General features: G+C 48.6%; 1 protein-coding gene across 1 annotated transcript; it reads right to left on the reverse strand.

Annotated features, from left to right (window-relative positions):
* Positions 1-14,440: 14,440 nt before the first annotated feature.
* N7446_012636 (alpha/beta hydrolase) lies at positions 14,441-15,469 on the reverse strand (the record flags this gene model as incomplete). The annotated part of the gene is made up of 2 exons (XM_058521378.1): positions 14,441-14,913; positions 14,965-15,469. 2 exons carry the CDS (start codon positions 15,467-15,469, stop codon positions 14,441-14,443), a joined length of 978 nt encoding a protein of 325 aa, XP_058366744.1.
* Positions 15,470-16,587: the final 1,118 nt, after the last annotated feature.

Raw genomic sequence — 16,587 nt, forward strand, 5'->3', positions numbered from 1 at the left:
CTACTTAGTTCGTTCGTTTGTTATCTGAAAGAATCAGGCATTGATTTTCAATCTTGCGCAAAGTTATGGTTGCTGAGGCTTAGCTTCAGATAGGGGGCAAGTAGGTGCTGGAAATCCGAGTGGGCGCCCGTCAAACGACAGCTGGCCACGGAAATCTGGATCGTAGTCGGGGCTCGTCTCGTCGAGGGTGGCAACATAACGGTTGCGACCACCCGGTCTCGCATGTGTCTTCGTACAATGGACTTTGAGGTTGTCGCGGCGTGAAAAGGCACGGTGGCATCCAGGCACCCAGCAGACATAGGGCTTTTCCTTCGAGTGACTCCTTGTATGGCGCTCGAGGTGGTCCTGACGCTTGAACCCCATTCTGCAGCCAATGATGTTGCACTTGAATTTTCGCTTGTGCATATCAAATTCCTGGTCCTTAACATCCGGCTTATGATCAGGCTGCTTGTCATAAACATGACAGTCAGGCAGTGAAAGATCGTTTATGCACGCGCTCTTGTCATGGACTATCTGGGAATGCCCTGGTGGTTGATCAAGAAACCAAGGGGAGATACCGGTATCAGCGGGGATAGGACAGACTTCAGCAGCGGCGCCAGGATTTGCTGTAAATCTCAAGGGCTCAAGAGTAGTTGTCGAAGTGCTTGGAAAAACCAGCGCAGGGTCGATATTCTGCATTGTCGAGAAATCAGCCCCCGGCAGCCGGTCAGCTACATTGGACATTGGGATCGAGTCAATCCGTCGCATATGACAAAGCTTCAATGGCGGCGGGCAAAGTATGGAGGTCGGATCAAGGGAGTGGTCTGCTTCCTGAGGAAGATAGACGCTGGGAATGCCATGGTCCCTGAGCAAGATTGGCGTATGATGATGAGAACCCGGGGAACAGTAGTAGACCTGGATGACTCCATGCTCTGCCCAGTTGTCACATTGCAGCGAAGCAGCGTCAGTGCGGTTAGCCTTCCATATGCTGTCATCGAGGTTGGACCAGTTTGGCAGGACCAGTGAGTCCAGATAATAGAAAGGATCGGTCGCTACGGTCGACGGCTTGACGGTTGAGAATATTATATCATCATGCTGAACATGTAGCTCAGGAAAAGGCTGAGCTGGCAACAATGGGGGAAGAGGTTTTCTATGTTTCCGAGACATATTACCGGCTGAGATTGGTTATGGTCGATGTATTTTCAAGGAGCTTGTAGAGAGCCGGCGCTGCGTAGAAATTTATTGAGAACGACAGAATCTCCTAGGCTCAATTTGAACTGAAAGTAGACCATAATTAACCATGGACTACTAAATAAAGCCAATTGCGCATGTGTACTTTGGCATTGGCCATGATCTTGGCATGATCAAGATGCAAGTAAGTAAGACGCAGAAAGCTGCGTCAATACAGACTACCTTTATGATGCCTCTAACGCAAACGCTGTCAACAGCATCTCAGATATTCCTACAACAAGCGTTGGTTCCAAGATTTCTAGAGTCCCATACGTAGTAGATTCGAACTCTGTGATCATTTTACTAGTGTGTGGGCTGATTTCACGTTTCCCTCTAGCTTCGTTAACTCCGGTGAATTACAATTGAGCCCTCCAATATCGTTAATTGACTCACCAGTACACTGTCAGTCCACCTCATAGGAGCGAAAAGTGCCGGCGCCAAATTGGAATTTGCATTCCTAATGTGCTCATTTCATCATGCTGTGATATGTACCTGGAGCAGACTACGAACAAAGCCGCACCATCAGGTTAACACACCCACTTGCCAATATTGACTAAAGCGTCAGATATGTGGTGAGTTTTCGCTTTCAACCCACTCGTCTGTCCTACTCATGAGCTTCGAATAAGCCCTTATATGTGGCATCACTATTCTGAGCAAACCTTTAATTGGCTCACATCAGCTTTCTTTTCATATTGATTTCAATGAATTAACAGTGTTGGTGTTGTGTTTTGCTCTATATCTTTTATAAATCAATTGTCTCCCCGGCATCCAAATTCTTAGACCTCTACGAGGGATTCAATTCGTCAAGTGGTGCTCCAATATAGCGAAGATCAACCGAGCCTTCCACCACTATGATGCTCATTAGATATATTCTACTGTTGGAGGCGATCGTCTTACGGGCGGTCAGTGGACATCTGATCATGATGTCCCCTGAGCCCTACAGCAAGGAAACCCTCAACAACTCTCCTCTCGCTGAACATGGTAGCGATTTTCCCTGTAAACTACGCACAGATGCATTCTTGGCTCCTTCAACAGAGACTGTCTACCAGATCGGCATTGAAAACATAATCAAGTTCAAAGGAAGCGCGACACACGGTGGCGGCTCATGCCAACTGAGCCTGACCGAAGACCGTGAGCCAACCAAAAAGTCTGAATGGAAGGTCATCAAGTCCTACGAAGGAGGCTGCCCCACAAAGGCAGAGAAACTCGCCGGAGGCGCGACTGCCGACAATGCCCTTCACCTCGATTTCGCAGTCCCCGAGGGCATTAACCCCGGAAAATATACGTTGGCCTGGACGTGGTTCAATCGTATTGGGAATCGTGAGATGTATATGAACTGTGCCCCAGTCACCGTGTCTGGTGCCTCGTCGCAACAATGCCACAAGAGCATACAAAAGCAAACGCCTAATTTTCCACCCATGTTCATCGCCAACATAAATGGCTGCGTCACCAAAGAGAACGTGGACATTCGGTTTCCTCAGCCAGGAAGCATTGTGGAGCACAATGGCCAAATGGATCATCTTCTTCGCGAAGGTGAGCCACCATGCACCGGAACACCTACATTCAGTGCCTTGGCAGCCATCAAGTCAACTATTCCTGATCTTACCAAGGGTGTGCCTGGAAAGGCTGTTTCATCTACCACGTCTACCGCTCTTGCCCGCATTCCAACTTCGGTTTCCTCTTGTCGTGCTCCTCGCCGTAATTAGGACTAGATGATACGTATCGAGCGCTCAGGGCGCATATGTATAGGCTGACGTAAAATCAAAGGAGGAAGACCATGGCAAGATGCCTAATCAAATTCAGTGAGAACTTCAGTGTCGTCGTTCTCTTATTCTAATTTGAAAGAATTCAGTCCGAGGTTGAAGATTTGTGATTCGCTCTATTATACAGTACTTAGAATGACTGGATGAGATTGAAAATCTGGGTATCATATATAAGATCGCTAATTCAACAGATCAAAAGAAAATCCCGTTGTCAAGAGATACGAAAACGTTTTGCGTCTCCTGCCTCTGTTTGACATAGTCGTCGTCGTTTGGCTGCCCCCGACCGTTGTAAAGCCGGTCGACATTTCAAAGTAGAGCGATGGAAGTCAATGATCAAAGCACGGCCAAGCTCTTCACTCCAAAGGACATTGTCTCGCCGCAGGTCGTCGTGTGTTATACCAAGGGCTCTAATTTCCTTGTTCGATTTGTGTATCTCGCGGCGAAGCCACTGCGTCAGCTCCATCGTCGCTGTGCATTCGCCTCCCCAGCCCATTATGAGCATGTGGCAGATTTCTCCAGCGCCATGAAGAAAATAGATTTTTGCCAAGTCAATCGTACCCAAGAATACAGGTACAGCGGATCCTTGGGCCTTGCGCAGCACTCGATAAACCTGCGCTTCGCGGGAAACTTCTTCCCATAATCCTGACGTGGTGCCTTTACCGAGGACCGTGTAACCATATTCCATGCAGGTAAGTTTGAATGGGGCACCGTATGAGCCGCAAACCCCCAGGGGGATGCAACGATCTATATTCTCGTCCAACTCATTCTTCAGTAAAAGTATCATGTCCGTGGCCGAGATTAAATGCTGAGCCGCGAGGTTCTTGCCCCGGCGGTGATGGCCTACATTGGGACACGACTCATCAAGAACATCCCCGTTCTGCAAACCGAGCAGGCATCGTTGCGTGCAGAATTGCGCGGCACGGCGTCGATGATGGTCGTCTTGGTTAGGCCCAGTCGTTTGCTGGCGATTTGATCGTCGAGCGGACGGTGAAGGCGTGACTTGGCTGATCCTCCGCTTATGGCCAGCTGCTTGATCGGCGTCAGAGCCGGACGAGTCCGGTGATTGCGGGCGCGGTCGAATCTCTGAGGGTGCACAAGTGGTTTGAGATCGTGTATGCACTCGACGGCCCTCCGAGGGAGACGGCAGCGGAGACGACGATGGTAGTCCATAGGATGTACCAGACTCCGGACTTGGAAAATCAGGGTTCGTGCTATCGGAGTGGGAGATTTGCTGTAGCTCGCTTCTCGGAATCTGCGAACGCGTGTGATCGAAGTTTGTCTTCCATTTGTGAAGATTTGGGCGCACTCGATTTCTCCATTCTTGCTCACGGATGGGTGAGCGAAATGCCATCAAACAAAGACACAACACCCTCGCAACAGAGGACTTCCATAGCTGGACAACCGTATCGCTTTCCGGGTTTACTTCGCTGTGAGGATCACAGAAAAAGTAATAGACCGTGCTAGGCTGGTCACGCGGAATACGGAGGAGAACACGGGTAAGCCCATTTGTCACATATGAATATTCGAGTCCTTCCTGAATCATCACATGGTATTCTTGCACAATGGCGGAGCAGACGAGCCGCTCTGCACTGTGCTTCAACTTTGCTTCCTGGTCGGTAGGTATTTTATTGGATCTGACCATATCATTCCATAGGTCCATTGGTCGTAGTCCCATGTGAAAGGTTGCAACAGACAACTTGTGAGGTGGCTTGTACTCGACCGTCGTCAGGACGGTGGTGGAGTTACCGTCGACACGATTTATGCAAAACTGGTCAGGTCGTGGGTGACTTGTGCTCGGAAGTTGGCTTGCGTCAGCTTCAACGGGGTCGTTCTCGTTCAAGGAATTCGTATGATTGCTGAACTGGATTCCATCACCGAGCCCGAATTCCTCACGAGCAGCTGGCAGTTTGCACAGCTCGATGATTATATCATGGACATGTTCCTCCACGCCAAACCGCTCGTAGGCCTCAAGTTCTTGCTCGCTACTAAGTGGTTTGCGAGCAAATCGACGACCGAGCCCTTCTATTTCAGCCACAGACGAAAATAGACGTGGTGCCTCTCCCGGCTCGGGCTGAAGATATTGACAGACGGACCTGTAGACCTCTGAGAGCTGTTCTGGGCAGTCGGTCCAATGTTCCAATCGAGTCGGGCAGTGTTTTCCGGTGGGAAGAGGTATTTTCCCAGTTGTTGAGCGGGATGGTGAATCGATTCTCAGCGATCGGGAGAGAAGGACATGGCAGTGCTGAATGAGCTCCGTGAAAGTGGTCGGTCGATTGTGTTCTTCTGCCTGCCGCCTCCCTTCTGCTTCTCGCTTCTCGCGCTCTTCTGCCTGCCGTCTCCCTTCTGCTTCTCGCTTCTCGCGCTCTTCCGCCTGCCGCCTTCTTTCTGCTTCCTGCCGCCTCCCTTCTGCTTCCTGCCGCCTCCCTTCTGCTTCCTGCCGCCTCCCTTCTGCTTCCTGACACCGTCTCTCTTCCGCCTGCAGATAAAGAGTTCTGTAATCTGGGAAGCTGGGGTCAGCCATTGATGTGTAGTAAAGAAGAGAGTGATATCCTGCGACAGGCGTGGATGGGCTGTCTCCACTTCGCTGATGTCAGCTGATCCCGCCCCGGCAAAACTATTACCCGGAATCAAACACGACTTGCCGATTTTCGGGGAACGAGACGCGGCCCCGGTAACGCTTCCTGTAGCCCACAAATGCTGTATTGATTCACTATTATGCTGACATGAATTAGTAGGAGATACCATTTCTTCCATTAAAAAAGCATTCCGTGTCAAGACTTTTTTGCTTTCACGTGCTCGGTCGTTCGCTATGGATAGGACCAGCAAGTGCTTTTTATCTCGGTCGCTCGCCTCCAATTCGTGCCCAGACAGAGGCAGTCCCATTACTGCCTCCAGAAGTAAGTGGGAAACCATACTTATTAGGCCTGATTAATGATACCAGTTTTATTCGCGTAGTTTCTGTCGCTGTCCGTATGAATAGCAAAGAGGTACTCATCGCAGTATCCAGATACAAAGATGCACATCTTCATCATCACTATTAAGGAACTGTTCACGCTCTGCAGACGGTTCCATCCGTACTAGGAACTAATCTCTGGGCCCTGGGAGTTCTCTTGCTCCTGGGAGCCTCTGAAACGTTTGTGGGAGCCAAGAAGCAGCTCTCAAGGATCCCCTAGCCCTACGAAGCATACGGAGATGCGGTCTGCGCGGGACCCACATGGGTGCATACGATGTTGGTGGGACACCTGAATAGTCCTGCACCCCATATCGCTGTTAACCGTGTCTATGACTCGGTGCGCCCCCAGTTCTGTTCCACATATGTGTCTCCCTAAACGCGAGGAAGCTTCTCCCTATTGCTTCCTTCAGCCGCGACTTGTCTAGCGTCAGATATAGTTGTCCTTGATGTTGATTGCTGATCCGCGACCCTATCAACCTCTGTATCCGTGAGACCATCACATACAAGACCATTCCTCCTGGGAGCCCGATCGGCTGCTCCAGGAGGTAGCAACTCCTCGCATTAATGACCAGGCCGTACGCCGGGAAGTCTAGAGCATTGCCATCTATTGACGACTAAGAATCTTTCTTTCCACCCGAGATCCACCACATTTGATTGTGAGAAGAATACTTATATGGTAGATCCTGCCTCCCGGGAGCTTAAATCGTTCCTGATTCTGACCTATCAATTTCCTACCGTAAAAGCGTACATCAAGTCATCCTGCATTCCGAGCTTAGACAGATTGCCACAAGATATATCTTCTGATACCTATAAGACAGTTGAGCGTTCTCTTCCATCTCTCAGCTTTCTATCCAAGTCACCCACCAGGCTAATTCCACACGAACCAAGCCGTAATAAGCTCCTCTCAACCCAACATTTCAATGTGAGTATGCCCGCCTCCACTATTTACTACACGACTTGGTGTATGAGTTAACACTAACGTAACGGATAGATGTTTCTCCTCGATCTTCCCGTTGAAATGCTTCTTTGCATAGCGGAGAGCCTGGATCAAGCCAGAGATTTGTTTGCGCTGGCTTGTCTCAATCATGCAGCGAATGACCTTTTCCTCAACTATCTGTACACGTTCAACGTCCGACACCAACGCAGCTCTGCCTTATTTTGGGGAGTTCGCCGAGGCAAATCGAAATTTGTAAAAATGATGTTGGACGACTACGGAGCGGACGCCAACACTACGGACGATAAATCTCGCACACCAATTTTTCATGCAATGCGCACTAAGAACGAGACAATTATTCGCACGCTTCTTGTCGACAAGAGAGCGGATATCAATTGGCAAGATCAGCGCAGGCAGAGCCCACTGGTATATGCCATTGAAAGGAATCTTCTGTCTACTGCATCACTTTTACTGGATTTTAATCCATGTCTGAATATAACGGACGTCAAGAACCGGTCTGCTATTTGGTACGCTGTCGCGTCCTGCGATGAGAATCTGGTGCAAGTCCTTCTGGAACGGGGCAGCGATATACGAACGCCAGATTACAAACAATTTTTCACCATTCAGCATTGCCATTGCCCGGAAGAACCCGAGAATTGCCCGGCTGTTACTCCTTCATTCAGATTCCAATTCAAGAAAGACCCTACTGGAGGATGTCACTATCAGAAACCGTCTGCTCCGTCAGGCTGTACAGGCAAGCCTTCATGATGTCATCGCCCTACTCCTTGCCCATGGCGCAGATCCCAATTCTAGAAATAGAGATGGTCAGAGATTGTTGCATCAAGCAACGAAAAAAGGCGACAGGGAGGTAGTCCAACAATTGCTCGCCTATGAAGAGGTTTCCATCAATGCAACGGACAGACAGTCCTGCACTGCTCTCCACATCGCAGCAGAGTATGGATGCACGTCGGTAGCCAAGTGTCTGCTAGCCAAATGCGGTATAGATTCCAACGCAAGAGACAGTTACGGTCGCACCGCATTCCACATCGCAGCAGAGTATGGCAATAAGTCGATCACAGGGCTTCTTTTAGCCTATGGTGCTGTGGATATCAACGCCCGAGATGTTAATGGGGCAACAGCACTCTGCTTAGCTGCAGATGCAAAACACACAGCTATAGCCCTACAGATCCTCGCAGAAGACCATGTAGACGTCAACGTGGCCGGTAAAACTGGCAGGACAGCTCTTCACCATGCGGCGAGCACAGGAAACATACCGATCGCATGTGTCCTTCTCGCCAAGGAGGATCTAGAACCCAACGTTCGCGACGACCAGGGATGGCCCCCCTGACCTACGCTGCTTTTAATGGTAATTTACGCATGGTGGAACTCTTCCTCGCAAGGGGAGACATACAAGTGAACGTGCAACAGGCCCCTCCACTGTTCCATGCCGCCAAAAAGGGTCATGTGGAAGTTGTACGCCGATTACTTCAATTTGATACAATCGACGTCAATCAGCAATTTTGGAACAGCACACCTCTCTGTGTTGCCTCCGAGATGGGCCACCCGGAAGTTATAAGGTTACTCCTTGAACACACAACACCGCCCGACATCAATCTCAAAACTTATATGGGAGACACTGCACTTTCCTTGGCCGCTTACGATGGTAATTTGGCTATTATAAATCTTTTGCTGGAGGAAAATGGGCTGGATGTTACCGCTACTGACAAATTCGGGGACACGGCGTTATGCAAAGCAGCTCGGAATGGACACGAACAGGTTGTCAAGCGTCTCTACAGGGACACTCGTGCAAAATGCGCTAGTGATGTGAAAAGGGCCATTGAAGCAGCTTCCAACTGTAGAATTGCGCTCTACCTTGAAGGTCATTTGGATGAGGAGGGCAACTTTCGCACCTGGCCTTGAACTAAAGGTAGGCTGTGATTACTTTATTGGATTCATCTTTCAGCATCTGGGCTCCAACAAATCATGTAATTCCCGAGCATGTGCGGTCCCCGAAAATTTATTTTTCAGGCAACAAGCGCATCTTTGCCATGACTAGCGATAGCGTATTTCTATTACAGTTTTAATTTTTTAAGTATTCTCAATTTCAACAGCCCTCCTCCAAGGGGTACATGAATAGTACTTAAGAATTATATCGGAGGTGACTGAGCGCGGTGACGCCAGTCACGACATGTAAAAACGAATCAAAGAACGTTTCGTTTCTGCCCAGGGGCCATCAGGAACCATGTCATGAGGAAACTTTCCATCATCAGCTATGGCGTATCGATCAGCCCCGGCCTTCAACAACTCCCCCGCTGCTTCCCACGTCTCTTCTTTGGCGACAATTCGATGCAATGGCGTGAATCCAAGCATATCCCGAGAGTTCACATGAGCCCCGTATTGAATGAGAAGTTTGACAATCTTGTGAACATTCCGTGCTTCGGCAGCATAATGCAGAGGGGATTTGCCATATTTGTCTCTCGAATTAGCACAGCTTCCATGTTCGAGCAGAATCTTTGTTGACTCAATAGATCCCATGCGCACAGCAAGGGAAAGAGGCGTCAGCCCATTGTTGTTTTGAAATTGAACATCAGCTCCAAGCAACAGAAGCGTCCGAACACATTCCATGCCTTGTCGGTTAAAAGCGTTCCGGATAGCGTAGAAAATTGGGGTTTCACTATGTGTACCCCCGACCCAATTTACATCAGCGCCGTTTTCAACCAGCCAGCCCACCATACTGGGACACCAGCTCGATGAGGAAGCAGCCACATGGAGGACCGTTTCTCCATTGGCGTCTGTAGCCATAATACTGGCACCACATTCGACAAGAGCTTGCGCCTGTTTTATGGCGCTCTTAGAGATTGCATGGAGTAGAGGCGTCTTCTGAGCGTGATTTCTAGCATCGAGCTCAGCCCCATGCAGAAATAACGCTCGAATGATGCTTTTTCTGCCATTCCCTGGAATGCTTGGATTTCTTGCAGCGTAGAAAAGTGCGCTCCACCCTTTCCAGTACTGATTATTGTTTTTGAAGTTTGGATTGGCGCCAAGCTTTAATAGCAGGCGTACAGCGCGGGTGCATGAATGGTCAACTGCTACTTGAAGTGGCGTTCTGCCCATGTTGTCTTGAGACTCCAATTGAACACCGGAGCCGATGAGGATGTTGATAATTCCGGGGGTAGCGTTCTTGGAAGCCGCGAGGTGCACGAGGCTCATCCCAGTTCGGCGGTCCAAGATATGTGTATCAGCCTCATGCTTCAAAAGCAATGCCACTTTGGACTCCTGGTTTGAACGGACAGCCTCCCTTAATGGAGCATGTTTGTCAAACGCAACGGAATTGGCTATGGCGCCGTGATCTAGGAGCAACTTGGTGATCGCCACGTCGCTACGACCATTTGTCGCCAAAACCAAGGGTCGTCTAGATCGGGCATCGGCCACATCTGGCAAAGCCCCATTCTCTAGAAGGGCTTGTACAACATTGGTATGCTTGGTAGAAACCGCTTCCAGAAGAGCTGTCGACTGTGCGCGAGTTGGTGATCGGATGTTAACATCCGCACCCGCACGAAGCATATTCCGGACTCCAAATTCGTCCCCACGACTTGCGTACCATAAAAGGGCCGATCCACCGTCCAAGCGTATATTATGTTGGTAGAGCTCATTGATCAAGAGATGGTAGAGCTTTTGACTCGTTCGGAGGAAGCCGAGAAGGTCTTTTGGCGAATCCAAATTGCTTGAAATGAGCAAAATAATTTCCGGTGGGAGAGAGAGAAGAGACATCGCGAGATGCTTGGATAGATGGCTGACCTGTCACTCAATAGAATGAATGAAGGGATTTCTCCAATTTGCTTGGGCTAAACGGACCAAAAGCTGTTGGTCGTTATGTATCAGGCGATAGACAACCTGAAGCAGAATAAAAGGCACTTGAGAATTTAGTCGACCATGTTATATATGTAATAAGGGTCGCAGCATCTGGTTCAGCTAGGTGGTGTTGAGCTGTTGAGGTGTTGAAAAGGTGGCCGTAATAATCATTATCCAAATTGAACGCTTCTAATAACCCTTTCCATGAAAGTCAAGATTCGATGTTCTATGAGACCTTAGTGTTATGAAGCCTGGTTAGCATTTTGCTTTCTTATACAATACCGAAGTACAATCAAATTTTTCTGGATGTCTTTGAGTATTTGCAGGCAAAGTGATAGCGAAACTACCCGAAGACAAAGAATAACGATTTTTTAAACCGATATGATGACCTTTGATGTGAGTAACTGCTGGGCTTCTTAGGTGACGGCGTTGGACTGTTAACAAGGTCAACGTTGATCAGAGGCAGATTTGGGCTTGTGTTCAAACTTCTGACATATAGACAGCGAGTGAAGAAGTCAAGAACTGCTTTGGCTGCTTTAGATTCAGGCTTTTTCGTTCTGTTGGGCTGGTCAGAGACTGTATTTAATTGCGGCCACAGAGAGTCCCACCTTCTCGTTAATGAAGGTTGCAGTGCTTCAACGAAAGCTCAAGTACAGTTTGGGAGATTTCGAGGCCGACAGTCACTCTCAATTGCACCCGTGATTGGCTTCCTTTTCAGAGCACCACTTGAATCAGCTATTTCCATGCTATAGCACCGCACTTTATGAATGAAATTTCTTTCCTATGCTTGCTTGCAGCCAACTCATGTTGCCATCAACGGGATTTATGTTACCTGGCGGCACAGATACGATGAAGATAACCCAAAATCCCAGATTATGATTGTCTTTCTTAGGCAGAAAGTAGATTGAAGTTTGCACCTTGCTGTAAAGCCAACGATAGGAACCCGAGCGCAGTTCTCAGGACAACCATGTGAACCAGTTAAGCTACCAAGAGCTAGGATCTGGTTCCTCGTGGATCGCCACCCACCTCGCGAAACTGCAACGCTACTACCACATTGTGCTGGTACCCTGGTCGAACGCAGACAATGATTCCGTGGATCCCGTAATTAATAACCCTTAAATTCACTCAGGCACAGGGCAATTTGTTTGTAAATCTCAGTCCGATTAATATTCCAGTTGCTCTCCCACCAAGAAGACCAATCGTCTTCTCAATTTTTCCAGGATGGCACGCCCAAGGCGTCAAAGTCGGCACCAGCTACCAGGAACGTTCCATGTACAGGTGCCAAAACTGCCGGAAGACCAAGCTTTGACAGCCAAGGATGTTCCGCGCCGCGGCCAATCGTGTGAAGTGCGATCCCATCCAAGTGCCTCTATGCAGTGGAATCAGAATGATACAGCGACCAACAAACAAGGCCAGTCTGACACTAGCACTGTTTCTTTCCAGTAAGTCGGTATGTGGCCGGAGGCACTTCGACCAGATCTTCTTGGCTATCTCATCCTATGAGTAAGCGGTAAGAACTCACGACAAGTCTTCCCAATTTGGAAGTTGTTACTAACGCACTGCTCTCAGATTGGTAAAACAATTGATTGAATGTTGCCGAGGGAAGATCGATACAATCTTCAGTAAGTTCAAGTTACAAATTTAGGAGCGCGCCAACTAATCTATGGGCTCGAACAGCAGTCCTACAAGGTCTATACTCACTTCTTGGAGTTCCAATAACAAGCATCCCTTTCCGTGCACAAAATCTTATTCTCCAAGCCATACAGCGACATCTTGAATTCGATGCATTTCAATTCGTTCACAAATGGCTTTTAGAGGAGTCTCTCATGGTTGGGTGGACATGCCCAGAGGAACTGGAGCTACACGGTCTTTTCAAATTCTTGGTCAAACATCGGGACAAGATACAGTGTAGCTCTTGCCGTCAAGCCGCTAACACCATACAAAAATGGCAAAAATTGGTTTCTGGCATCCGCCACGCTGCTGTCCACCGTCTTTCACAGGATCGCGAATCTCTCCTCCAAATGAACCGCGTCGCCATTGAATTCTCTCTCTGTATCGGCGGACTTCCAAGTGCGGAGAAGCTTCGCCGTCTCTTGAAGTTCCTTGAAGATAGACTCCCAAAGTCAGAGCGCCGTCGAGCGCAGCCAAGACGAAATTTCAAAAACCAAGCTTCTTCGTCAAGAATGCGCCTCGAAGGTCTCAAAGACCGATTCCTGTCGCTGCCGAAACACACACAGAGAGTTCTTCACCGGATTGAGGCTATGTACAATTTGGAAGTGGAACGGTTCCTGCAAGCTGAATTCGGGTGACACATCTACTCACTAGTTTTAATCTCTTGACTTCGAAATTCACGACGTTTTGTTGACGTGTATCTGGCAATAAACAGATGTGACATGATTCGATAAGTGGTCGAAAATACTGCACTTGAATGTGGTCCGACGATTTGAATCTTAGCGTCGGCCCAAGGCGCAGTGGATCAAGGAGGTTGGATTTGTGGCTCGGAGAAGAAGTTCCAAGGACCTGCAAAGGTCCAGACACGAGCTACAACACCAGACTTGATGGCAGACAGCTTGGAGACTGAACGGGTCTATCTTGCTTAGGAGGTGCTGTTGGGGTAGATCAGCTATTTAGAATATCCCGCAAGCTCCGGCGACAGAACGGCAGGCTAAAACCCCATCTTTGGTTGTGATTTCCTAATCGCTCACACGAGACTCGTTGGTTCTCTAACGAGTGGCAAGCCGCTGCTTCATCTATTGAGTCTATAGCGGGCCTCAGTAAGATACTATGTCACCAAGGATGCTCAGAATTCCAGTTTCCCACATTTTCGCAATGTGATCTATTCATAGTTGACTCAACAACGGCACTTTCAAAATCCGAGACACCGCAGCATGGTTACCGATACGCCGTTAAATGCCATCACCATCAATTCACTGTCAGCACAGATTGTAGATTTGGAGGCTCAAGCTAACTAGTTTGTTTTGTGTTGTGGACTAGGGTCTGGGTCCATGAGCCTTCCCTTGCGCAAGTGACGGTCGCACCGTATACGCAGCTGATATTCTACCACAATATTTAGAGTATCGAAGGAGAAAATGTGCTCTATAACAATAGTACGTGCTGCTTTCCTCAGAAGCGACAGGATGACGTGGTCCTGATGAACGACTGACCGTGTGTGGTACCTTCCCTCTTCTCCCTGGAACGATCCCAACAGGTTGATAAATTGCTTGTAGCGGTAATAGATATTCTCAGAAAAAAAAGGGAAAAAATTGCGCATATAGGCTGATACAGTATAAAAGTTGATGCCTTTTGTGAATCAGCGGGTGGAAGTTCAATATTGACAAGCAGCTGACTGCTGACCGCTCACGTGCACGACCAGCTCACGGCTGACGGATTTTCGGGGGGGCTCGGACCCAACAACCATGCCGGAGCTAGCACAGAGTCCAGTCTATGAGGCTGAAATGGGAAATATTGAAGCCCAAATTCGCGAACCTCTCTCTCGAGCCAAGATCTTTGACATGGCTTGTAAATTTGGTATAGAGAATCTCTCGACTTCGCTGAATAGATCTCACGCTCTCGAATAGCCCTCACAAGTCTCACGATTACGCAAGTATTGAAAGCCACAGTTTGGTAATATGCACTGGAAGAGAGGTCCTGGCGGTCAATGACCTAAAATAAAAGTGCAAACACCGTCGAACAACGCAATGAGAAAATTGACTCTTTATTATGCGTTGATTAGTGCTTTTTCAGCCACTGGTACACCCGGTCTGCGATCTCAAGGTTGTTCTTCTCCATGAAGAACATGTGTCCGTTTCCATGGATACCCTCGTTGCCTAGATCCACGTACTCAACGTCTACGCCAGCTTGTTCCAGATACTTGACTGTGCAGTAATCGTATGGCGCATGGAACGATGCTTCGCCTGTAACAACAAGTTCTGGGATTTTGCCCAGGTTCTTCAACTGCTTCGCTGGGGACTTCTGCATGATGCACTCGTCATGATCAGCGTCGATTGCTGGCTCGATAGTTGTCTCAATATTTTCGGCATTCTTGCCTGCAGAAGGTTCGTATCCGATTGGGAAGTCGGTGAGACCGAAAGCGAAGGCTGCGTCATTTCCAAACGGCGGGCGGAGCGTGAACGGTGGACCAGACGGCTCGAGCTGGACAATACCCTTGACTAGGTCTGGGCGCATGTCTCCGACCCTCCAGCCTACTCAATCGTTAATCACTTCAGCAAGTCATAATGTTTGGCTGAGACTACCGTATGCACCCGCCTGTGAGTGACTAATGATATAACAGTCTCCTACGAGGTCGACTAGGGCTGAATATGCCTGCGCATTTTGTTCTTCGTTTATGAAGCGGTCGGTCTGGAACTGCATCTGACTCCTGTAGAAAGCGTCAAAAGTTGAGTCGCCAATGCGACCGGTGCCAGGCCATTGCGTGTGAAGCTTCGCCTGTGGCCATTGGTTGTCGTTGTTTGCTACGTCGGTGAAAATATCAGAGACAGAATCGGGGGAGCCAATGTACCCAATACTTCCCTGTCCGGGAAACCAGAAGGAGCGGCCGCGTGCAGGCTGGTCTGAGAGGTAGACTGTGTGACCTTTAGAGATAAAATAGGATGCCCATCCTGGCCGTCCGTCTGGAGTATCAAGGAAATTGGTGCCGGTCTGAGCCGCACCTGCAATGAAGATAATGGGAAGTGGTGGGTTCGCCAGGGTTGGCTTAGGGGAAAGCTTCTCGACGTAAATTTGCCCTATCATAGCCATTGATGTAGAATTGACGGAATTGTCCTGTTTGGCAATCTTAGATACGCATAGAATTGGTGGGAATCAAAACTTGCTGTGATTTTCGTGTATCGTCCGCCAACGTAGAGAACCTCGCGCTTAGGAACAACGTCCCTAAGCTGGGAACCATGAGTTTGCACATTGCTTCCTAGAAAAGCGACATGCGTCAAATATGCGAGAGTAATCAAGGTACGAAAGCTGAACATATTGACCCAATTCTGCGAGAAGTGCAAAGACCCTGAGAAGGAGACGTTTAGAGGGAGAGAAACGAGCTCCAGCTCGAAAAAGAGGATCCGTGCCCTTCTGGCCTACCTTCGACCCACCCACACCGCTTCTCGTTGTTGGTACGCCCTGGCGAGTTTGTACACCCATCTAACCGTTTTTGGTAAAGGGTAGTATCTGTAATACTAGAGATGAATACCAACTACACTACCTCGATTTTTGGTTAATCTACCAATACAATTTCAAATATCTCTAAATCCTACCACTTTCTGCCAAGGATTTCTTACCGTACACTCCCAATATCCATTTGGATATAGCGTGTAATATGACTAGGATCAATACCGACAAACTCACCAGAATTTGATCAATTTTCGTATCTGTCGGATCAGAGGGTTAAAGCACGCACTAGTATCCGAATGGGCCGTTAGGGTAATTCAGACTGGCATCAAGATGTGTTCAAATGGTGACGCGCGCTGTCGCACGCTGTGGCCCTGAAACGAAAGGTAACGAAAAGCGAAACAGACTTGAATGATAAAAAGGTTATAAGCTTTGTTGCGGTAGATCGCGGGACAGTCACAGGGACATTCACTAAGGATAACCCAATTATTGCATACGAAGTCGCGCAGCTTAGACGGTGTAAGGACTGATTGGATGAGCATAGATAGAGAAAAACACGCGTAAAGCCAAGCCAAACCCAAAGACAATTGAGCGTATGGGTCCTCTCGATAAAGTGTTACGAGTACTTGTCCGGAGAGTACCCGAACGTCCGCGGCATGAGACAGACTACGTTGTTGTTTTTGCGGTCCTGGATGCGGGGTACGTGACACAAATGGATCGAATAACAATGGAATAATATCAGAGAACGGAACATTAGAAGC

This window comes from Penicillium canescens (genome assembly GCF_028828765.1).
Source record: "Penicillium canescens strain IBT 15451 chromosome Unknown utg000010l_segment0_segment0, whole genome shotgun sequence".
Classification (NCBI taxonomy): domain Eukaryota; kingdom Fungi; phylum Ascomycota; class Eurotiomycetes; order Eurotiales; family Aspergillaceae; genus Penicillium; species Penicillium canescens.